This window comes from Aulonocara sp. 'chitande type north' Nkhata Bay, linkage group LG5 (genome assembly GCF_057382095.1).
Source record: "Aulonocara sp. 'chitande type north' Nkhata Bay isolate Kocher_YH1m ecotype deep benthic linkage group LG5, A_spYH_male_GT1.1, whole genome shotgun sequence".
Taxonomy (NCBI): domain Eukaryota; kingdom Metazoa; phylum Chordata; class Actinopteri; order Cichliformes; family Cichlidae; genus Aulonocara; species Aulonocara sp. 'chitande type north' Nkhata Bay.
The window spans coordinates 23,996,593-24,022,783 of NC_141348.1; the positions used below are offsets into that span (position 1 = coordinate 23,996,593).

Here is a 26,191-nt window from a genome sequence, read left to right on the forward strand (position 1 = left end):
TATTGAATGACCTTCAGAAAGCCTGTAGAACTATCGCTCAAGAACACCTTAAAAACTGCAATGAAAACTTTTGAAGAGTACTATATAGAGTAGTATTTGCATTCTGCGCCTTCTGTTCTCCCTGGATCTGATATCAAACGTTGCAAAAGTGTGCAAACAAATATTTGTAGTATTTTATATTTTGTGTGCATTAGCAACTCACCCTGCAGGTTTGTCCACTTTTAGAAAAGCCTGGATGACCAAAGGCATCTCATATTTGACTATGTAAAGGTAACTGGACATGGCTGTGGACAAGACATATAAGCACATATGTTAGTACAAACATATTGCAGCAGATAATAATATCAATAATAATATAAATATCCCTGAAAATAAAATAATAGAAAAGACAGTGTGGCAGTGTGGGGAAGATGACAGTGTGTGTGACCTCACCCCCAATGTTCTGCAGCGTGATGGCGATACCTGCCGCCATCTTCCCCGGGGTGCCAAACGCCCTGTATCCAAGCTGCTCATATGCACGTATGCCTGAGGGATAAAGGCCGCGAGATAAAAGAACATTATTTATGGATTAAATCCAGGTCATAGAGTAGAGAGGATTCACACACTGTAATCATTCAATACTGCAATCAATTTATGTATGCTAATGAGAAAATCCACATCGTTTAGCTCCACACGTACCTACAATGCCAGACGACTTCAGCAGTAAATGGATGGAATATGATGAAAGCACTGCTACCACTGTTAGCAGTAACCTGAAACAAAAGGACAACATCAGATGAACATTACTGCCACTTCTCCCACCAACTTTCACGACTAATCAACAACCCTAAAAAAAAAAAGTGGTTTTATATGTAACACTTTTACACCGCACATTATGCCAGAGGTTATTTATACAGCTGCACAATAAGCTTTCATTATCTATAGTTGCGTAGGAAAACTGGTGTCCCCGTGGCTTCGATTTATACCAGATTGTTACTCCAGCTGAACCAAGGAGGTTACCCTGTGTGCCCCTCTGGCCTCATAACTAACGGCTCACACACCAGATGGGCTGTTTAAAAAAACATTTTCAGTCCTAAGATTGACAGACAATAAGAACGAGCAAAATCCTTTGTAAACAGTAATCACCCTTCTCTTTATTCCACAGTGGGAAATAACCTACTTCAGCCACAACATGTCATTCTCTCCATTTTCAAGAACTGAGTTATTTCCTTAGAGGATCTTTTGTTTTGCAATTTTTCTTCTTCTCTTTTCTCTTTTCTATTCGATAATTCGATTCATATAATTGGACACAGGAACAGGCTAATTGTATTCTCCTTCAAAAACAGATTTCACTGTTGTGCTCATTAAAAATATATTTTATTTTGAGTTTCTGTTTTTTTCAAGCCACCATTGTTCAAACAGAGACCGCTCCAGATGCCCGACCATCTGCAGTGGTCTCTGTTTAGAAATCAGAGCTGATATTAGCAAAGATTTGAAAAATAAATGTTCTTAGTGTATAAATATACATGCACAGAGTAACCACAAAGACATGGTCTACTTGTGTTGTATTTATAGATGGATATGTGTATTTATATAGATGACTTGTCAGTACTTTAATGTAATATTCTAACATTTTACTGGGATTTTTTAAAAAGAGAAGTTTAGAGAAATATCACAATTCTAAGAATTTCGTTTACGTTTCACATGTGATATACTGACTTTCCCAGACCCCGTCCACTTCATTTCAACTATTTTTCTCCTTTCTCTTTTGCTGTTACTGTTGGCAACATTATTAATGTTCTTTCTCACACGCCCTCCTCTCTCCATTTCCCTCGCTTTAGAAAGGCCAGGCAGCCGGTCTTTCACCTCTCCTTCAACTCTTGGCCACTTTACAGTTTTTTTTGTTTGTTTGGGGTTTTTTTCCAACTATGTGAAAGAATGCTGGGCTGACTTGAGGGCAAGGATTTAGTCAAGTGGCAGTGGGAGGACAGATCTGCTGACAGTCAGACTGACTGACACACTTGGGTCACTGTAGTTCTGTTCTCAGCTTTCCACCCCACTGCATTCCTGCCCAGACCAGTGACACTGACCCACTTAAGCACCCACAAGCAAAAATCGGGGTGGTATAAAACATCTGGAGATATAACTAAACCTTAAATCACCTTACATCTGGTCAGCATTCACCATAAATATTTACAGATAGTAGACAAATACAAGGTATACACTCACTGGACACTTCATTAGGTACACCTATTCAACTGCACTCTAACACAAATTTTTAATCTCACAATCACACTGTAGCAACTTAATGCGTTTAGGCATACAGAAAATGGTAAAGACGACCCGCTGAAGTTTAAATCGGGTGTGGAACGTGACTTTGAACTGTATTTCATGAAGTATTCAGTGAGCGTAAACATCTAAACATCATGCATGCATATTGTTCAGCCATCCCTACAGTTTGCCAACTAAAATACATGTAACTATTGAGTTACACACAGTCAATAACGACTTACAGTATGTGGGTTGTTGCCCTGCAGGCCTACATATTAACATATGCAATTTAGCTTATAGTAGTTCATTCATTTATATTATTATGTTGTTGTCTTTTTTCCACTTATTTGAGCAAACACTAGTATTGTGTTCAGAATGACACAGTTCACTGTATGATAGTGTGACAAAAAAAAAAAACGGGTTTAGCGGTTCGCTGACTCCACCATCCTGCATGTCAAAGAATCCTTGGGTGAAAGCTGTAGGATAAGGAAAACAGCACTTGTGTACACGAAGCTCATAGTGATAAAGTGTTTTGAGTGCTCAAATTGAGTAACAAAAGCACTATATAAGTACCAGTGCATTTAATAAAAGATTATATGGGACTTCTGAAGCAATCGACAGCCTGAAGCCCTATCTAGAGCACAGAAACATTTCCAGCATTTCTTGCCAAATGGTGTCTCTGATCCTGACTTTGTTTCTCAGTTGCTGGTCTATTGTTTGGTACAAGATCATACAGATATGGACAAAAAGACAAAAAGGAAGAGGCTTTCATCTATAACAGGATGGATAAATAGACACTACTTGTTTCATTTGGTCACGTACTATAAACTCACACATGCTTATTTGCTATGAGTTAGTTTCAGCTGTTGGTTACTGTCAAGCAAAATTCTATTGCATTCACACAACAAAGTTCAAAATAAGGAGCTTTCTATACGCACACATAATTGCCTTGGAAATAACATCACAAATACAAAAGGTTTGGATGCTGTAAAAATGCACCTATCCACTTGAAAACAGTTCAAAGGCAACATATTAATGGTATGTCGACTATTTTTAAAAGTGATTTCTTCCTTAAAACACATGCTCGTTGGTTATGGACTACTTTGTCATATTCTTCATTTTCTATTGTAGCAACAGTTTTTTATAGGGTTACTGATTTGGATTGCAAGCTTTCAGCACAGATGCATGGTGTTGCTATATGTGCAGTATAACTACATTTTGTGTGCATTGCAGCTTGGCAATGTCTTGCTGAAATAAGCGAGGCCTCAGATTTCAATTTTTAAATGAAACAATGTTAAATGATCACTGGTTGGCTGTACGGCACAAACTAATGAAACAGTTTGGATCAAGACAGATTTACATTTAGAAACAAGGATGTAGTATCCTTGAATGGCATTTAAAGATCGATCATCAAGCTACAAGCACACCAAAGACACAGCGCTACTATACATTTTATTACTTGACGTTTCACTTTAACTGAAGGACAGTTCAATAAACTGTGGCTGTCAGAAATCTCTAAGAAATTGAGTGCTATGCGTCTTAGAACAGTGCCCTTTAATCATTCAAAGAAAGATGTGTAGGTTCAGCACCAGCCACCTTACAGTCTCTCACCATCACTCAGGGATGACAAGAAGACAAGAAGATGAGTGAAAGTGCTGATTCCACCCATGGGATTATCCTCTAGAAACACAAACCTCATTATTTTTCAGAACTGTGCAATAAAACAGATTAATCTTCAAACTATAAGCTTTGTGAACATGCACATTAAGACCCCACAAATCACGCAAAGCTTTGACAGCTCATCAGTCCAGTATAGAATCAACACGTTAGCTTTAATATTGTTGTTTTAGAAAAGAAATAGGAGCTATATTGCACCCCAGATTATTACTATGTCTTACTATAAATCACGTCATTATGAAACTGATGCTAAGATAGGATACATGGTTACATTAGACCTGTCTATAAAGGAATGGGATTCAGATAGGGCGGTGTCATGTCTTTTTTTTTTATAATTGTTCACCTTCATCCAACTCACGTTAGTTCTGCTTCCGCTCTTTGTCCTATGTCCCGACAGTCTACAGCCACACCCGTGTATCACACCCTCAGTATATATACTCCCCTGCGTCCCCCCGTTCCTTTGAGAGACGGTCTTGTGGTTTCCCTTCAACATTTTCTACTCTGTTCTCCTTGAGTTCTTTTGTTTGGAGTTGAGATTTTGCTCGAGTATTTTTGCTAGCGTCTTTGTGTTTCCAGTGAGCTTTATAGATGAATGATGTTTTTGTTGTTTTTGGATTTTTGCCTTGGTGCATTTGTTTGCTTGTCTGAACCTGTATGACCCTCTCTTTGCATTAAAGATTGGGACTTTGGGCTTTAACATGTGATTGTTGCAGCTACCATGACAGAAAGATATAAAAATATGCTGGGTGATGCCAGGAGATGACACAACAACAAAATCTAAAGCAATTTAGTATTTAGTTTGCAAGATTTTAAGGATCATTCTGATCGTCTGTGAAGGTTCTCAGTCATTCAGATCATCGTGGTCTAAGGAGCTTGGAAAGAAAAGCGTCTGGACTCTGAGACGTTTCACCTCTCATCCGAGAAGCTTCTTCAGTTCTAGGATCAAATGGTGGAGAGTGCCAGATTTAAGCCCTATGGGAGTGTCCCCCCAGGAGGGACAATGGACCCCCTAATGATCCTCTACCTAATCACACAAGACAAAGTATGAAGACAGGTGTAAGTCACAATCAGCCAAAGTTTTGGGTGAGCCCATTGTGAAACCTAACCCCACCCTATCATGTGATTTCCTGAGGTCAGATGCCCCATGATCATTCTGATCACCTTCTCTTCTCACCGTCTTTTCAACAAATACCATAACCAACAATAAATAAATAAATGGCCCAATCAAGCATAGAGAGCATGGGAACTCTGTCAATGAAAGGTCAAAAGACCTCCAGTGCATGTAATTGGACAGAAAATAACAACTGCAGTGGACTGTGACGTCATTAATCTGACAGACTGCACTGCTATTATAAATGTTAAGCTGTTCTCACACACAGCACCCACATGCACTGTCTGAAGGTAGAATAACAACCGCACAGAAAAAAAGTGGTAATTTTTTGCATCTGTTACTGCAAATGTACTTGTTTACAGCACATGTAAATGAGTTCCAGTACGATCTGTCTGAGTCATTATTTATCAAACAAATGTGCCCGGTGTTGCCAGTTTCTGTGTCATAATGAAGTTCTGCTGCTGGGTTAATACAAAACAATTATATTTTTCAATTAGGTGCTATTTATGAGTGACGCCGATCTCGACCTGGAATGACCTTAGAGGGAGGGAATGAATCAGGCGTGTCAGTGATGTAGTGCGGTTAACGTGCAATCAAGGAAGTAACATGTTCCTCACATCGGACGTTTATGAACAACTTACAAAAACAGGACGACGCCCGCGTTGGCCATGGCATACGCAAGTCCTAGGATTCCACTACCCATGATTGCATTGCCCAAGTTGAAGACAGACATCCCGAATGAGGTTTTTCCTTCAAACTGCAACCGACAAGAGACAGAGGGCCAGAGTAAGCGTGTTATAACTTCAAGCACTTGCAGGCTTTGCCTATAATTCTAATAAAGCCGTTTGAACTTACATCTGTAAAGCGTGTAGTCTTCTTCTCCTCCACGCCTGATAAGAACTCCTGGCTCTCTGGTAGATTGGTGTCTGCATTTTCAGTCCTGTTAGGACTAACAATCACAAAAACTGTCAGAGGAGGACAAAGGAGCCGCACTAAGAGCAAAAACACTCAAATTAACAGCCTTACTGTGTTTCTGCCTTAATTTTCACAAAGAGAAAACAGGTGAGACAGATGCCACACACTTACTGTGAAACATTTTTTGCTCCTTTATTGCATCATACGTACCTAGCATTCTGGGCACTATTGGCTACAGTTTCCCTACAAGCAGCGTAGGGAGCGGTCATCCATCACCCAACGAGAGCACAAAGTGGAAAAACAACACCCAGAGTCATAATTTAATAAGAGCAATAACACTACAGTGAAAGGATTGTCTATAAATGATCGCCTGTGTCCTGGAGAGAGACGCTTTAATTATCCCATCTATTACATGGGCACAGGATACAACAAGTATTGCTAGACAGCCAGTGACATGATAATTAGGCACTGAGCTCACTCCATTATCCAGCACAAATTCCGGTACAGTAACTGAGAAGGCGATATGAGAATATTTTACTTAAAGGCACTTCAAAAGACATGTAATATGCATGCATTATTTGCTGTTACATGGGTTGTGCCTTCAGTTATGAGAGTCACTCTAATGACTAGGCCACAGCTAAGCCACAGGCAGCAGGTTAGAATAATCGGTCTAACTGGAAAGAACAAACTTATCTACTGCACTGTATCTGTCTTCAATGTGTTGTGAGTATAGTGATTGAAATACAAAATTCCACCCATATACAGTATTTTGTCTTTGGACTGCCACAGGTAAAGACTTCAAGTCAGAGCAGCCACTGAAGAAATCAACTTACTTCATTTAAGGTAAAGAATCCAGTTTGGCATTTTCCTTGACCTCTGGCATTATCTTGCTATGAGAATTTGTTCTGTTTTATTAGAGGCACTTTTGAGACCCAAGACTGAATAATTTTTTTTAAAACCTTTAAATTGTTTTAGTGATTTATTGAAACAACACCAACCTTTGACTACTAAAAAGTAAGTAATAGATCATATTTATGGACCTGTATTTTCCAAAGGCAACATGAGCAAAATAAAAGAAATCCAAATTTACTCCAAACATTGTTTTACCTTTTGTTTTTAAATGACTACTTCAGTGATAGTAGCTTCCAGATTACCTCAAACACTGATATTATTTAGAATTTGCTTGTTAAATGTAAAAACACATGACATTTTACCTTTGCAAAAAAAAAAGAAAAGTGCATATCAACAACATAATTAAGTGGAAAAAACTGGTTAAGCATTGTTGTATATCGTTGTGCATTACTGACACAAGTATACACTGTAATAATCTATAGTATACTCACTTTTCACCGTCCTCTGCAAGTGGTGTTTTGGCTGATGCTGAGATTTCCTCCCCAGGCTCGTGGCCTTTCCCATTAGGAATGGCACTCGCCTCAGCTGGAGTGTTCTCCACAGTCTCTGCTGGTTTATCCTCACTCATATCTGCTACAGTAGCTAATAATTTGTCCCTTGAAATTATGTGACCTTTTTTACTTCTTGCGAGAAAGTGAAGCTCTTATTTTCCTCGGTGGATCTGTAAGAGAAAAAAATAGGAGTTTAAGATGACCATTTTGCAATGAAACATCATCCATATTATGGCAGTTCTCTGGCATGTAATAACAACAAGACAATGAAAAGAATCACAGAATCACTGAGGTCATTCAAAGGTGTCTGTATCTTCAAACACCACACTCATGATTTTATCCACTGCTAAGAAGAGGATGGCAAAGACAACTCAGACGATTCAGAAAAATAATGCGAAAAATTTCAGTGAATTCAATTAAAATTTTCTTTTTTTTAAATGAACTTTTTATTAAACCACACACTGGAAATGGAAGTGAATCAAGATCAACATGACTGTAAAACTAGCCAACATTTCCTCCTGTAATCAAAAGCAAAAATAAGCTCCCACTAAAATAGATGTTTTGGCAAGTGCCATGAATAATTAACACATCAGCTGACAGGTCTACACTGAGCATACACATCTTTGAGTTAGCTGTGACACACTGGGCTTTGCATCAGGACTCTATTTCCTGGGTATCCTGTAGTGTTTTGTTGTCTTAGCTGACCAGCTGACATGAGAGGCCCAGAAAAGCCCCAGTGACATGTATCTCCTGGTCGCTGTTGTCTAAAGCCCCCTATCTGGCTTGCCCTGAATGTTCTCCTTTGGTCTGCTGCATAAACAGCGGTGGAAGCTATGACACTGGGGGGCCACAAAGGAGGAACACACAAATGTTTAAATCCCCAGCACTGGGATAAAAAGAGCAGAACCAGCCAAGACCAGCTACAAACCAGTTCTACCCGTCTTTGTGCCTTCATTTTTCTGCTTGTCACTTTTCTCTTGGTTTCCCCTTTTATTGAAGAGGGTTCAGCATTGCCACAATGCTCAGGGTTTTCTGTACTACCATTCCTGGCAACCACTCAGCTCTCCTTCTTCTCTCAGGCTTCTTCCGTTTCACAGCCCGCTCTTTTAAATGTACCAGCTCTTTTTTTCACAAATGTTTCACCGCATCAAATACAGTGTGCGTTGAATAAACTCCTCACCTAGCAGTCCTCTGAACCTGTCCTACCAACCACATTGCTGTGAGCTCCACTGCACAGCCAGGCCTCTTGGTATCTCTGGCTAAAGCCAGGCAACGTGGTTGGGCAGCAAAGCACAGTGCACAATGGCACATGTTGTGTGGTTTCCTGGGAACGGCTTGGAGAACAGTGGCACTATTGTGCCAGGCATCATTATACTCCCGGGGCCCCCTTGGCTGTAGTTCGCCAGGCCACTCGAGAGGCTGAAAAGGTATTTTACTGGCCTCTAATTGAAAAGATGCCACCTTGAATTCAGTAAATGCCAATATCCTGTATCCATGCACAGTTGTAGCAGAGATGCTGACGGCAGCAATGGCAGAGGCAGGGCCACTCTCATGGGACAAATCACCGCACAGAACCACAGTGCCACTCAAACAGTCTACAAATCACGAAACAGTTCAGGGAAGCCATTCAAAGACAATACGCGATGGGCTGTCCAGCTACAAGGGTTTCTCCTAAATGACCTTGTGCAGCAGAGCTTGAAACAGTAGTCCTGATTGGCATGAGTTGTATCTTCGGCAATCATTATGTTCAGCAAAGGAAACACAAGACATTCTTGAAGGCAATTGAGTGAGAAGCAATAAACTGTCATGGACAGCATACGATGTGTATCCCTTACATGGTCATTAGTGAGCATGGATGTTGATAGGATTTGAAAATAGGATGTGAAAAAGCCTACCTAGCCTTTCAGTAGCAAGCGACTGCTTTATTATCTCTGAGTCTGAACATAGTACAGACATCAAGCAGTAAAAGAAAAATCCTTGCACATGACTCAGGTGGCCTATATCATTTTTTTCCATTACTAACATGCATGTATGCATGTATTGTTCTTAGGTTTATGACCACACAAGCGCAAATGACTATAGACAAGAAACGATGGAGTTGCAGCCCAACAGCTTGAAACCCAGTAGCCACAGAACCATTGTGATATTAAACAGTGGCAGGCTTGTGTTTACAAACTGGGATTTTCTGTAGTCTCTAGACACTATGTCATGCTAGCATGTAATATCTGTTTAGGCTGATTTCAGATCCAAGGGTTTGAAGAATTTTCAAGGTTGTTTATTTGGGGTTAAATGCCAAAGGTGGCAGCTAAAATACTACAGTACTAAAGTACTACAGTACTTAAGTAGAATTTTTGGATATCTGTCCATTACTTGAATATTTATTTTTGTTGCATGCTTAAATTTTACTCCCTACATTTTCACACAATTATCTGTACTTTGCACTACTTACATCTTTGTAACAGGCTCATTACTTTAGGTTTAACACGCTTGAGACTTATTGATTACTTTGTGCTACTGCCCAAGTTTCCACCTAAATTGGGGAAATAATACTATTAGTATGTCCATGATCGATGCTTATCACATATGACTGATGTAAATGATGTGGAAACAAAAGTTGCAAAACAACTGCACCATTTGCACCATATTATACTAGACTACAAGGAGTCACATCTTTTAAATGCCAGGTAACTTCAAATGCAACATTTCAAACAACTCAACAAACATCAGAAAACACTCAACATGTTTCTGTGCAGTTTGTCACACAAGGTGTCTGCTGCTGTTATTTTAGGCCACCTGTGGGCTGTGTGATGGTTTTATAGCTGACCTTGTGTTGTTCTTTCCATGCTGGCTGTGTTTACTTTTAGGCAACTGAGGGTGGAGCTGAACTGGTTAGAGATCGAACAAACCTGAGCAGGCTGGGCTCAGGAGGCTTTAAAGCATTTAAAGCTGTTTTCCATTCACAAACTCAGGTGATTTAAATGTACTGACTAATATATATGGCTGATACACGGCTTATCTGATTTACTTAATAAAAATCTTCAGCATCACTCAAAGACTGTCTGTGGTCTCCTTTGTTTGTCACACCCAGAACTGGGCTCTGGGTTCAAATCCTATACCACCATAGAAAACCAGGGATATCTTTACAAAACTTTAAATTAAGCAAAAAATTGTAGACAGAAATTTTTTTTATTTAACTAAACAACAGAAGGCCCATGTAGGAAGACTAGAATTTCCACATTGCTTTCCAAAAATCCTTAATCCTATGCAAGACTTAATGCCACATTGTGATGCTCTTGGTGGGAGTAAATGAGTCTTTCCACAGCAACTGCAGAGGCTATGTTGATTCAAGCCCTCATCTAAAGCATCACCTCCGTTTGCCAACACACAGTGAGTGTGTCTGCCTCCATTCGCTGGCTCTGACGTAAGCAATTTTGCAGCGAGACGTCATCCCAGGAGGAGGGAAGCAGAGCCAGACAGTTTCTGTTGATTGTTATTCCCGAGTGATACCTGAATCAAATAACACTGATTCACCCTAAAGTATCGCTGTGCTTGTGTGAATTTGTGTTTGCAGTCAATTTAGTGTATACTGTAATTAAATGTGTGGTTCTCTATGCGTCTTGGTGGGTGGTGGGGGTGTTTATGTAATGAGTAATCTCAAACTGTAATACTGCTGCTGCTGCCACTGCTTGATGACATTCTAACAGGCCCGGGGGCCATATGAGCCTTCTTAATTGAGTCCCCAGTGTAATTTTCGAGGCTCTTAATCTGTTGAAATGTGTCTGACATTCAATGACTGTTTTTTACACCCAGGTCCAGTAAAGCAGACCTAAGATGTTTTAAATACTATAAGAAAGCAGGATGTGAATTATCATATCTATTTTGCTCATATAAAAGCTGACAAAGTGACTGTGTTGTGCAAGTCTGAGTCAATCATCATTTCTTTGTATTTTGTTGGGAAAATGGGAAATAGTTACAGAGATTTGTTAAAAGATCTACAAGCACATATGGGGTTTGAGGCAAAACAGAGTTTGTAAAATTCTAACAAACTGTAAAGACAATATTTGGTAAGACCATCTTTGTTTTTCAACACATTCTGAACTCTCTTAGGAAAGCTTTCGTGGAATTACTTTCTTCAGAAACAGCTCTCCATGCTCCCTGAAGGACATTCAAAGCTTTCCTTTGGATGTTGGCAGCGTTTTGTTCTTTTCTCTGTCAATATGATCCCACTCTGCTTCAATAATGTTGAGGTCTGTGTTCTGGGGAGCCCAGTCTACGACTGATAGTGCTCCACTGTGTGTTTCTCTATGGTATGCTCATCCTGCATGCTGAAAATTGCCAATCAGACACTTTCCAGATGATGTTGTATGGTGGATCAAAATCTGATGATAATTTTCTGAGTTTTATTCCTTGACACAATCTCAAACACCACTGGCTGAAATGCATCCCCAAACTATGACAAATTTTCCTATTTGCTGACTTTAATGTATCACTAAAAATGTTAAACAAAAGGAAAATTAAAGTGTGCTTGATTACTCATTAAATGCTCTTGACTATTTTGTAATATTTTGTGTCCAGGAAAAATGACAGGCAGCAAATATCTCATCCTGTTCTGTCCATGAATGTAAAAAGATTTCCTGGAGCTTAAGAGATTACACATGCCCATAACTTAACTGATGAGCTGCTAATAAGTCTATCAGCTAACAGTTTACTTTAAAACAATGAGTTCAGACTTGGCACCTCTGAAAGTCAGGATGATAAAAATGATCAGATTAGGGTCCATCTCTTTAAAGCAGGAAATGAGGATCAAACGGCTCAGGTCACTCCTGTATAAAAATAGCTGCTGACGAGGGAATAGCCTGACTGTAACCTCACATCATGTCACACATAAAGCTGTGTTTAAGTCCTCTGAATGTGCCACTGCACACAGCAGCTGCCTCAAATCAGCAGAAAATGCTTAACTAAAGCATCCAACAACCATCTGTTGGTGTTCTGGTGTTCACATAAAGGTAAAATTTACACAGATACACAACCACAAAGCATATGGAGCTTAATAATGGAAAAATCTCATGCTGTTATTGAATGAAGGAAACCCTCCAAACAGCTACAGGGAGAAAATAAAGCTATTTATGATAGAAAAGCATAAGAGGCCAGTGTAGAATTTACCTTGCACTAAACATGGCTTTTTAAAGTCCAATATCGATGGTCATACGAAATCCTCGGTAGTTCAAATATGAAAGCTACTCAGTCCTATTTACTAGTATTTCATTATTAATATCTAATGAGTTTTAAAAGACATCTGTTTTCTTCCACTTATCCAGTTCCATCCATCCCAGCTGCCAAAGGCTGATCCCCAATCTGTCGCAGACCTAATGCAGAAACAACCACTTGCACCCACAGGCAATTTAGGATTACCCATCAACCTAACATCATGTCTTTGGACAGAGAGAACATACAAAGCCCCCAGGCTGGAATTAAGCCCACTCCCTTCTTGCTGTGAGGCAAGAGTGGAAACCACTGCACTGGCCAGATACAAACAGAGAGAACATTTTCTGCTCTCCAAAGGTAGAGCACTAGCTCCCCTTTTCAGATGCTTTTCGCTTGTGTGGCAATGTCTGATAAACCTTAAAAGATCCCATAATAAAGCATTATGGACTATTTGTTGTACATTTTGATGCCCTAACTGATAAAAATTAAAATAAAGTAAAAACCTTTTTGTCAGTTTGACTGCTTCTGTAGTTTCTGCACTCTGCCTTTGTATGGCAGCAGAGTTTCTATAGTACTTCACTGTAAGCAGAGTAAGCATTGTCTTCGGCACATCGCAGATGAGTTGGCTGGCGTTTCTATGACTGGAGTAGTTTTGCTGCTATTCAATTAACGCTCAAAAAGAATTAAATATTCCCAACACAACATGCACAAGGGTTGAAAATCTTGTGTTAACTGTCTTCAGGCCTCTCATTACCACTGCCCCCATGAATACTGGCATCCTCTGCTTCTGTTTCCTTACAGGTTGTTTTCCTGACCTCTCTCTCTCTGCAGCAGGCCATGAAGCACTACTGTGATTAGCCAGCAGGGCGAATAGGATATTAACTTCTGACTGACAGATTTGTATGTGAGCTTCTGAGATGCTCCTCATATCCAGCGTTCCTATAAGCTGCTGTGAGACACACACGTCAGAGACTATAATACCACACCGGATGTGGTCCTAGATTAGCAGTGCACTTTAATATACACTGAGGTAGAAGGCATTATATCACAGCAAATGTTTCAGAGGGAATCTCTAATCATGATCATTGTGACTGTTTAAAGCAAAAATTTCTCCTTCAAACCACATTTGAAACAGAAGAGTGGATGATGAGTAGGAATGCACTAATTTAATAACACTCACTATTTTAACCAACTGTTACCGATGTTTGGCCGACATATGATGATGTGTGCTAATAAAGTCTGAAAGATGAACTTCTGTCAGTAAAATACTCTGCTTCACATCAAAACATTCCTCAGTAGTAGTAGTAGCATTAGTACGGAGAATCATGTACAATTTGTGAAAAATCTTAGGAAACATCTGTACAGAGTTTTTGAATTTAATAATACCGGTAACTATCCTGAGTATGTATTAGGCTATCTAAGCATGGTGACAGTTGCTCAGAGGTTGTCAGGTTTTATCTTAGTAAAGCTGGCTCTATTGCTCCATACGAGCTAGAATAACACTGGCTTTGGTCAGCAACTTTTAAAATCTTGGACCCACGCCTTGGCTTGATGTATGGGTCTCCCCTGTATTAAAGAAATAGACACTGATCAAGGTTGAGAGTGCCTGACTGAATGAACTGATAAACTACCACATTTTGAGACCTGAAATCAATCTGTATCATTTTACTTCGTCTGCTAAAAACTATTAGTCAGGCAAAGGAAAAGCACTAGCTACACCCTCCCACATAGCAAAATTGGTATGGCCCAGATCTGGTCCACACAATGTGCTTACACATGTTCCACATACCACAAGGAATGACGACCCTTTGGTGGCCCAGATCAGGTTTGCCAGAGGTGGCCCACACGTGGGCCAGCACAAGGCCAGTTGCAGACACACTGGTGGTCCTGTGCTGGCCCATGTGTGGACAACCTCTGGCAAACCTGATCTCGGCCACCAAAGGGCCGTCATTCTTTGCGGTATGTGGGCCATGTGTAAGTTGTGTGCAGCCACGGGCCAGTTGTAGACACACTGCTGGCCCTGTGCTGGCCCAGAACAGTTTCAGCTCTGGCCCCAGATGTCAGCTTAATGAGTACCTTAATCAAGCCATGTAATAACAACATGTGCCGCAACATAATAGTGCAAAAGTAACATGACAAAACTCTGTTCAGACAGAGAAACGACTGATTCTTATATAGCGCTTTTCTGCTCTCCCAGATTACTCAAAGCGCTCTACACAACATGCCACATTCACACAGACTTTCTCTACACTGAGTGCTTCCTAACTACATTCATACACATTCACACTCTTGACAAGCAGACTGGAGGAGCCAGGGATCGAACTACTAACCTTCTGATCAGTTGGTGACCTGCTCTACCTCCTGAGCTACAGTCACCCAGTGGTCAACAGCAGTATAACCTCACCAGGTTTTGGATAAAGTGTACACTCACAGACCTGTCAAGCCTGCATTTGAAACGTTGGCTACAATAGCAGTATAGCATTGCAACATGGCACTTGGGTCTTCTAACTAAAATAGGAAAATAGGAACATAAATAGTGCCATCATTGCCAGACCTGGCCCACATCTGCATTTCGTTGCCCTGTACCTGTGCATGTGCAATGACAATAAAGTTGAATTCTATTCTATTCTATCTGGTTGGCATACACCCTGCCATGAAACCAGTCAGTCAGAAGCGCCAGCTTGATGCCGGATCCGGGCCAGACCTGTTTTCTATAGGCCTGGGCCACATAAACCAAACCATAATCGGGCCAGATATGGCATGCCATCACATAAACAGTGTCATCTATGCCAGGCCTGGCCCAGATCTGGATGACATACCACTTACCATGCCAGAAGTCAGCCAGCAGTGCCGGCTTGACACCAGATCCGGGCCAGACCTCTCTGCTATGTGGGCTGCCTCTTTACCTTTTTCAACTGAGAAAACCTGTAATACATGACAGCGGTACAACAGGAACAATTAAAACTATTTCAAAATAACCAAACCTTCGGTTGAAACCTAAAATGGAAATCCTATTACACCATTTAGTACCTTGTGATACGCCAGCATGGGGGCATCAGTGTGGTGACTCAGTGGAAATGAAATTTATTTATAGACTCACCCAACACTTTCTGTCACTTTGCCTCAACTTTAACACTGAACACCCTAATACTGGAAGCGACAGTCAAACAACAACCACACAGAGAAGAGAGCACTGTGAGCTTCAGACCAATGCAAGCAGGACTCTAGATAAAGAAATAATGGCTACAGGGATGGGTTTAAGGCATACTGTATATAAAGATGTCATTTCCTGCCACTTCACAGAAATAAACCCATAATATTTACGCTCTTAGCTTGGTATTGCGGGTGTGCCACGAGTTGGGACTTGGTACCACTTCTCCAGCTTTCATCATAAATGCGCGTGACATCACCAGTGCAAGATGCAAGAATACTGAAGCACAAAATTGTACTCCATCAGAAAAGGGTGAAACAGATGATGAGGATTTGTTCAGACTGGTAGTAGCCATCCACAGGGCTAATAACTCCTCAGAATTTCAAGTAACTACTTGAGAAATAAATTCGCACTGCAAATACAAAGATCACTATAGTGCAGAAAGGAACTAAATCTCCTCAGCCCTACTTTGTTGATGCATTTCTATAATTACTGCTTATGTAATATTGAAAAGATTCCAGTTCCTAGTACAATGTTCCTGTAGTATCATATGCCTGTGCATTTCCTTTAAAAGGTGCAAAAAAAAAACCTATTTACATATTAAAGGTTATTGTACCTGTAATCTGCCAAATCTCTGATGAAGCAGATTTCCTTCTCTTCCTTCTCTTGTTTTCCCAGTCCTCTATCAAACACGTGCATTTGGCTCAGCAGATAATTATATTTTGGCTCAAGGCTGTGATGCATGTTTGACACTTAGTGGTTTGGTGCTTGGCATAATAAATTACTTTTGCTGACTTTTGTTGACTTAACATGGGTATTGTGTTTGGATACAAGATAGGTGCATCCAAATAGAAAGCACAAAAAGCTCATTCTCTAACATTACCACCTATGAGGACCATATTTCTCTTGAGGTGCTAAGCAGCTTTAAATACTTGACAGATTAATAAGCATCTGTAGTGTCTTCTGATCTGAATGTGATCCAATCCCTGTGGCTTTGTGGCTCACAAGATGCTATTACATCGTCTGTACAGAGCATAGGAGCACAAAAGTGAGATGGTTTGATAAAAAAAACTGCAAATAAATGGTTAATAAGCACAATTTTTATAAAGAATACAATTGTTGTCCAACTTTATTGGGCTTATGCCCTAAGCGAATAAACTTTCATACGATGTGAGGATATAATCAAACTATTTATCAGATGGCAAGTGTATTTTGAGGACACCCAAAGATGCATGCTCAGTCATCCAGGTAAGTAAATCCCAAAAGGTTGATTCTGTTCATCTGGATGTAGCATTTAGCTAGCACAATGTGAACTTACATGCAGCTTTGGTTGTTGTTTAGCCAGCGTGTTGTCAGTGCAGTACAGTGGCCCTGAGAGGCCAAACAGACTGTAACTTAAGAAAACACCAGCAATAAGAAAAATACTGCAAAAGCACACAAAACACAACGGAAATAGGAAAAACGGGGAAGTGTTTCTGGGGTTATTGTCTCCCCAGAAACACTTCCTTCTTCTTTCAGAAATCTGTTTTTTCCTATTTCCGTTTTTGTTGTTTCTATTTCTGTTTTCTTTTTTCCTATTTCCGTTGTGTTTTGTGTGCTTTTGCAGCGTTTTTCTGGTGTTTTCTTAAGTTACAGTCCATTTGGCCTCTCAGGGCCACCGTAGGGTACAGAGACGGGAGGGTCGCAAAGCTACTCTGCTGATAATAAGTAATTGCGACAATACTGGGAATAAATAAACATGCTTAATAAACATTTTATAAACAAAAGGTTCAGGATATCCTCAACAAGTCATCTTAGTATCGCTGTCATCAGACAGAAGTGACCTTCACGAATCATCGACTGGTATCAAACTCCTTTCACAAAGATTTACAGCTTCCTCCAGAGTAAAAAAATGTGGACACATTGACAGCTGAGGTAAACAGCAACCATCTTAGTTAGGATAAGACACTGGAAAACAAAATTCAGTTGACTGCAATCTGCAATCTACTGACACCTAGTGGTGGTATTTTACACACTGTAATTTTAAGCGAAACGGGTAGGGAACAAGTCACTTTTTTTGGTAAGTTATGAGAATGCGGTTTAAAAAAATTTATGTTTATCCATGAAAACATCAGGGTCTGTAGTTTAGACTTTATTTATTAATTAAAAACTGTTTTGGATTTTTTGTACTTTGTAAAGAACACAAGGGATGTACAGAAGCGTTAAGACTACAGCCACGAGATATACTATGATTGATATGAAATGACTTCTCTTTGTCAACCACTTGCCTGATGATGGTTTAATGCAAATGTTGCAAATAGTGTGTCTGAGTCTGCTTGTGATACCAAGAATGTCTGTTCCTTTCTTATGTACCTGTTTATTAAATACATGTGCAAACTGGTTTGGTTGCCAACATAGGTTAAAAGACAAATATACAGTATATAAATGATAGAAAACCATACATACAACATATGACTTTTTGTCTCTTCACAAACTTTTGTTGCTCAGTATCTCAAACAGCAGATTGGCAAGGGACTAAGCAAAGAGGACAGCACGTACACAGCAGAGGACATCATCTATATAATGCCTTCCATGCAGACATCCCTCATCGCCATACTTTTCAATGCCAGCTCAGTCTTCTCTTTATCATTTGTCCCAAAACAAAGAACCATCCTCTCCTGGCATCTGCTACCCGTCTCTCTCCTGTTTCCTTCTCATCACATGGTGATGCAAGTGTGGGGGGAAAGAGTGCATTCATTCAGCTGGAAGTACAACTCACGCAGTGTGTGACCACCAGGGTGGATATTGTACTGCTGACCATGTCACATGCCACAGCACCATGAAAGTCCAAATCCCAAATGATGGAGAACTCCAGGGCACAGTGGGCATACAATGTAATCAGATCAATGTAAGGCTTAAGAATTAAATCTCTTATAGAAATTCACAGAGCACAGTGGCCAGTGATGGAAAATGAGCAAAAATGCAGTTCTACGAGTAACATACTCAGAATTTAGGGGCTTCTAAGTTGGACAACTGGTAAGATTTTCCTCTGTGTGTCCTACTGAAATGTCCTTGCCAATTTAATAAAAACCCTGTGATCACCTAAAGTCCACTAACAGAACTCACTGGCAGTGGTTCTCAAACTTGATACTGGGAATTTGGGGGGGGGAAATCCCACAGAACAAAATTATTTCCATCTTTGTGTGGTCCTTTTAAAAAAAAAAAACTAATGGTTGTTTTTTTACTCTTTTCTGAACAGCTTCCAAGTCAGAAATCAGGTATTCACCCAAAGGGCTCACAAACAAAAAATAATGAAAAAGAATCCACAATACAAACCAATCAATATATTATTATACACACAGCTGCACCTTTCCAAAACCAGACATGAATTTAAGCAAATATAAAATTTCAATTAAACTGGCAGTGTCTCGTATGAGGCATTGGTTTAGACTCTTCTCAATCCACTCTTAATTACTTAGTTTGGTATAATTATTTTTCCCTTCTTAGAGCTCATCTATTGGGCTGGCATTTATCCCAAGTGGTCTGACCTTATGCAAGCTGTAAATCATCTAAAATACCCTTCAGGACATGTGCAGGTAGTTTTCAATAAACCTGTCTGCACTTTGAAAATGCAGTAATGCCGTGACTGATGACACCTTAACCACAGGACCTCCTTGTCTATGAATGCAAGTCTACATACTATAATGAGAACTAATATTAACTATAGACAAATGGTATATCTGATGTACATTTGTAGTCAGTAAGGTGAGAAGTTCCAGTGTAAAGCATGTGCACTCAAAACACAACAAAGCTGTTATATCCCATCATTTTACCAAGAATAAACCCATGAAACTCACAAAATACAGAACTGATCATTAAAAGGCAAAATGAATATCTATTTGTGACTGTGGAGGGGAAAGGGTTAAGCAAATTCTTTAGTTTATCCCTTTCTTTAAGACCAAAATCAAATCTCTCAAGACCAGACAGTGGCTCAGGTCCTTTCATAGTTTAATACTATTGACAAAGTCACCGCAGGGTGCTGCTTTCTTCTCACGGTGAACTACATTGCCTTCTAAGACTGAGAAATCCCTCCATGTTTTCTTTTCATTCTTGCACACGTAAACCAATACTTCTCCAGGATCTGAATATACTTCTCACAGACGCAGAGCTTTGATCATATTAAACAAGAACTTCGTAAAGTCCTGTGTCTGCATCTGATCTAATAATGGAGAGAAAAAGAGGGCGGTGAAGGAGTCGTCAACATCTCTGATTCAATAACTGGAGTTTGAAAGACAAGAAACACAAATATTGATGGACACTTGAATCACTTTACAGTAGAGGACCATTTAGAGGTGTGAACGGAGGCCACGAACACATTTACGCGGCGCTCCTCATTCTTTCACATTTGTCTTCTCAATCGATGTATTTTATAGTCAATCTGAGGGGCAGTGACATTTACATCACAGAGTCTTTTTAACCTCCATTTCAATCATCAGTGCTGTATGCATGTATGTGCACACGTGCATGTGCTTACACGCACACAAATACAATCTGACCAAGTCAAATGGAGGTTTTTAATCACACAGCAGCTCAAAAGCTCAGCACACACAATGTCACCAGGGGCTGGATCAATCTGTCAACAGTGTGATTTAATTCTGGGATGGGGTGGGAGACTGCCCTCACATGGACCAGAAAGAGGAGTCAGTCAATTGTAACATCAGTGGCCAAGTAGGCTACACATGAGCTCTTGACAGCCCGCTCCAGCCTGCCGAGTCCAGCAGTCACAGTTTCACCTGCTGCCCTCAAGCCCCTGAAGTGACTCATCATGGAGGAGAGAATGACTGAAGACTTTTCCTGCAGGTCACCCCAGAAAACCTGCCGCTGCTATTGAGTTATTAGAATTTTTTACACAAACGCTTATAGTATGGATTAATGCATATCCTTAATATCATTCTGTGCACGCATGATAGAAAGTATCCATATCATGTTAAACAAACAGAGGTCATGCACATGTGTAGCACAGCCCAAAAACATCAGATACAGAGTTATTACTGCATATATGCACATGATGTGCAGCATTCTCTGTTTCCCCACTTCCTCCTCAGAAGTGTTAATTATGCCACTCAGGCTGGCAAAGATCACCAAACACCAGGACCAGATGGCACCTGTAGCCACACTGTGACAGTGTGAGCCAGCTGTGGATGCCTTGCAAGTTTGACTGAAATATATAACACACATCCAGATTAAACAGCCAGAACCAGTCAAATCCAACCTAGTCACTAAAATCGAAGGCATTAAAACGCAATTCCTAATCCTGAGCGCCATATATATGCAATAAAAATAGAAAAATAATCAGTGTAGAGTTTAGTTGGGCTTTAAGTTTGCAGTGGCCATTAAAAAATAGAGTCAGGGAATTTAAAGTGAATACCCTCCTTTAAAAATAAAAATAAAAATAAAAATTCTCCCATTTTTTGCTGCTGGAAAAAAAATCTGTCTCCTGAGGAATATGTCTGTAGTTCTACGAGGATAAGCCCTGAGGAAGAAAGTAGCCTTCTTGGGGAGTCTGTGTAGTCCAAAGGGTGGCACAGGATCTCAATAGTAATGTCATCTGTCTGTTGCATGTTACTTGAATGAAAGAACCCAACAGCGTCATCGAGCAGCATATTCATGTTCTGTATGTGCATGCACAGAGAGCATCGTTTTTCTTTTACCTGAGCCAAGTCTAACATTTTCATCTCTACAACGTGAGAAAACACGCTTGTTGCTAAGTTTAACACACCGAGAGGGCTACAAATCAAGGTTACGGCAGATTTCCATTGCCTTACCAGAGAAGTACCAATGCCCTCCTCCAACTCCAAATATCTCCACACGAATCCTGCCTCCGCTCGCCTCTGCCTGCCTGCGCGTTGACAGCCTCTGTCCCGCTACGTCCGACCGCCTTGCCTCCCGGCTGCCTTTCTGTCATGTGTTTCCCGATTAATTCTTCTCGTAATCTTCTCAAAAGTGGGATGTGAAGAGTGTTCGGGTTCCGCCTACTGCATGCACAGCGACACAAATCAAATTCTTGTTGTGTATGCTGCGAGAGCGCGCCGGGTCGCGAGACACCCCGCTCGTCCTCCTCCTCCTCGTGCTCCTCCTGGGCTCTGTTTGGCACGCACCTTTAATCGCGCGGAAATGATGACCAGCACGAGATGGGTTAAAACGGCACACCCGCTGGCATTCAGATGTTGTGGATACACGGTGTTGGTTGTGGTTTATGTTTCATGTTCGTGCATTTCTCATCACCGTGCCTGCGTGCGCGCGGTGAGACAAAGAGATCGTGAATGAACTGAGGGAGCCGACACATAGATTTGTTTACTCAATTTAATTGCGTCTCCTTTAATTGCCTCCAAAAGAAAATATAATGAAATTTTAACCAATTGCAGCGTCTCCCGTTTGAAACGCCATCAGCAACGTAAAACAGCATCCTCGACTATTTGCCACCAGCGCTGCTTACGCACACGGTCGACGCAAGCGCTATTTCTAGGTCACCGGCAGTAGCGCGTTTTGATGTCACACGGCTCCGGGGATCGTCTCCTTTCTCCCTCTTCCAGCTCACGTTCACAGGATAGGTCACACACACACCTGAGGTAAAATTAGACGAGGTGCCTCTTCCCTCGGATTTCTCTGACTGTATGTGTGTTGGTGATTTACTGGGAAAAAATGACTAATTTATGGGCAATTTATATTAATTTTCTAGAAACTTTAAATGTATTTCAAAGTCTCTCCATAATAAACGCCATGCAAGCCTCCACTTTCTTTGAAGCTGTACAGCACTGAGCCCTGACCTTGTGGAAAAGACAGGACGTTTAACCCCACGGTGCATCTCCTCTGGGGATAACCCAGTGGGGAACAGCTACCCATAGAGGCAAGGGCCAGAGATGCTGAGAAAGTGGCTTGTGGATCCCAGAAGGTCAGCAGAGGAGCGCAACAGATGTATGCTATGGTACATCAAAGAGGGAACCCCATGAGTGTGTGCATCAATGTATATGCTTTAATGTGTGGTTGAACTCCAGAGAACTGTCTTTTATTGGTTCCCTTTCCCATAAATGAGGGGCTAGTATATTAACTAATGAGGAGGCAGTGGATGCAAAGGAGATGCAGCCAATGATTCCAGAGGGACAGCAATTCATTTAGCTCCCTCTGTTCTTCCTTCTTTTAAGGATGTGGTCTCACCTTGCCTCACCTTATCTGTCTGCTAACAAGATGAAGTGCACGCAGTGCTCCGAGAGCGAGGTGTAACCATAGAAACTGCTTGTGCCAAAGGTTTGTTTCACATGTTAGATGAGCACTGAGAAGAGGTACTAATGAAATTAATCCAAAAGTATGACAGTAATTAATTCAGCTCAGCCAATCCGAACAGAGAGAGCAACTACATGGTTAATTATAAGGTAAGTCATTAAATAGCTGCACTGAAATTGGTAACAAACACAGCAGAGCAGGAAATGGACTGGTTCTTACTTGACACTTTTTAGCTTGAGCACTGAAAGCACTTTTACAACATGTCTCATTCACACAAGCATTTTCTACAACTAACTGCTTTCTATTTAACATTCACACTCCAATGAACACGTCGAAGAGCAAGTTGGGGTTCAGTGTCTCACCCAAGAATACTTAGGCATGCCACCTGGAAATTGGAGCAGCCAGGGATCGAACCACCAACCTTCCAATTCGCTGCTGCTCAACCTCCACAGCTACATCCAGAGCTTTAAACAAGTTTTGGAGACAGTATTCCACGGGCATCCTTTCAATCAGCACTGACTAAGCATGTGGTTACTACCAGCTATGCTCAGATGTCATTTGCAGTCTAAAATCTTTCAGCTTAAATACTTGAGATGCATATGAATTGATAGGTTGCAGTTATTTGCATTTGGCTTGAAGATAACTTGTTTTGTTGGCAGAAAAGCTCCCATCAAAAAGCAAATAAGAATATCTTCTGGCTGCCTGCATTCTTTTGTCTCTCTGGCCAAAGTTCACAGGTGAACTTGGATCAACAAATTGTTGTTCTGGCTCAGACACCAACAAACATCACACAGACTAACATGGTAGTTTTTTCACAATAACAATAATAATCAAATAAAGTGTATTTTCCAATTAGCGAGATTACAGTACAATAGAAGGAGCTTAATCAGATTCTGCTTTTAAACTATGGAGCTGTCACAGTTTGCTCACAGGACTGAATACTACTACTCAGATTTCACATGTTTGAATCCAGATGACTCTTTCTTCATGTGGTCAGGGAGGTTTCTGTCACAAAACGGCTGTGTGCAGGTAAGAGAAGGACCCAAACGCAAACTTGCAGAGATGAAAAGTAAACTAAAAAAACACAGCTTTATTGCTGGCGTGGTGGGACACAAGTCTAAACTGGGAAAACTACAGCACAAGGAGAGACAGGGAAAATCAAAGCCAGGGTACATCACAGCTATGAGGGAGACTACAACACTGACAAAGAGAAACACAGGGCTTAAATACACTGAGGAACAACGAGGAAAATGAGACACTGAAGGAGAGCACAGCTGGGAGTAATCAGGCTGGACAAGACAAGGGAAGCAAAACTAGAAACACTGACATGAGACATGGACCTTCAAAGTAAAACAGGAAAAACACTGACTGAACTCTAGACATGTAAACTTAACAGACTGGGGAGACAGAACATAGGGACCTGAAACATGGGACAGAAAGACACCACGCAAGCACAACATGCAATACAGGAAGCCATATAACAAAACCTAAGAACTATAACCACAATAACCATAAACAAACCAGGACCTCTCCAAAATAAAACATGACTACATGAACTTGACAACAAAAGACACGCAGACATGAAACACATAAAGGACAAGGGAGACTTACCACAGGGGTAGAAATCACGAGGGGAATCTAATAAACAAATGAACTTAGATAACCTAATGAACTTAAACATAAACCATAAACATCAAAATAGACTAAAACTCAAAACGCTGGGTCAAAAGACCCAGGATTGTAACAATCTTACACAGGTAAGGCAGACTGGCACAACCAATTCAAAATCTGCAGCAGAGGAGAGTCAATATGGGAAATGAATAGAATTACTGAGCAACGAGAAAACAAGCTTCAATCACCAGGAGATCTTAGTGTCAACAACCCAGCAAGAAGAGGAGGACCAAGGTCATATACTGTAGGCAAGTAGAAGTGGAAATCGGGTGTGCCAGGAGAAACTAGGGCAACCATACCCATAGCTGTGAGGAGGTAAGCACCATTAGCCCACACACAAGCCCACACAGACACAAACAGAGTAGAGCATATAGGGGGGAGACATACAGAAGGTGAGTCAGGACCTGGGAGGACTGGGGGATCATGAGACTAATACAGGTCAGAAGAAACAGCTCTGACCAAGAAGCCATGCACTAATTCTATAGTCAACCATTTAATTTCTGCTTTTAATGCATGTTCTTTGGAAATATTAGCATGAATGTGTCTGCTAGGTGGATTTATTTTAAATTATAAGACGTCATAGGGGAGGGAAAATGCCTGTATTGGACAAGTGATGTTGAAGGTGAATTGCTGGGCAGAAGCATATGTTTAAAAGGTTAAAGGGTGTTTTCAGAATTTTTTGTTTGTTTGTTTTAAATTCCTAATCATTTTGTCAAAAAGAAAAAAAAAGAAAAGAAAGAAAAAAGAGGAAAAACACACACACATCTTTGTACATTTTGCAACAGAGAAACAAAGCAGTGCAGCCTTGTGAACAGCTTTGAGGGGATTTATGAAAACAATGGGCGTCTGGGAGTACTGAGAGGTCAGGAGAAACATGTTTGACGTATATCAGCTCATGACTTTGGTAACTGGAGTAACAGATTTAGACTTTAAAGTCACAGAACAGAAAAAAATAAGGCACATTGAGACTGAGACATCGAGTATTTTACAAGGAGCTTTCCTCACAAGTCTGGAGCAAGATTTTTCATTTTTTCATTTTTTGCCTCCTGTCAATCCTCCACAGCACCACGGGCCCCACCATCTTCATAATTAGGAGAAACAGGGAGAAAACATCTCATCACAGACCAGTAAACCCATTCAGTTAACTTTGCAGGATTGAAAGATGTTGCAATCAAAGACAATTAAGATCAGTCTACTGATGCATTTATCCTTTGGGAGAGAGTTGCCAGTCACTGTATGATTATCCCTGAAACATGGCCAACTCGTGGATGAGCAATAACCGGCCATTGCTGTGGAAATGATGCGGTTATGCAATTACCTGAGAGTCAGTTTCGGTGAGATGATTCTGTATGTGGGACTATAGGCCGTCTAGTAGATCAAGTGAATCGAGTGTGACGATGATTCATATTTCTGCTGTGTGAACATCAGCTAACACTGGCAACACTTCACATCGGGCTTTGGGGGCTACAGGCATGAGTCAGTGTGTAGGTGTTAAAGCGGATTACATGCCAGCTCAAGTTGATTTACATGAAGAAAGTAAATAAGAAG

General features: G+C 40.7%; 1 protein-coding gene across 2 annotated transcripts in view; it reads right to left on the minus strand.

Moving 5' to 3' along the window:
• LOC147330620 (sodium-coupled neutral amino acid transporter 3-like) overlaps positions 1-21,986 on the minus strand; it is a 34,660-nt gene extending 12,674 nt beyond the window's left edge. Inside the window, exons 1-8 of one of the 2 annotated variants that reach the window (XM_086292328.1) lie at positions 21,517-21,986; positions 7,297-7,526; positions 6,164-6,196; positions 5,894-5,987; positions 5,680-5,795; positions 679-752; positions 433-525; positions 203-284 (exon numbers count right to left, since the gene is read on the minus strand). In XM_086292328.1, coding sequence (XP_086148454.1) covers positions 203-284; positions 433-525; positions 679-752; positions 5,680-5,795; positions 5,894-5,987; positions 6,164-6,196; positions 7,297-7,433 — 629 coding nt within the window. In that variant the 5' untranslated portion in view covers positions 7,434-7,526; positions 21,517-21,986. The remainder of the gene's footprint in view (positions 1-202; positions 285-432; positions 526-678; positions 753-5,679; positions 5,796-5,893; positions 5,988-6,163; positions 6,197-7,296; positions 7,527-21,516) is intronic. The other variant, XM_086292329.1, reaches the window with a different exon arrangement.
• Positions 21,987-26,191: the final 4,205 nt, after the last annotated feature.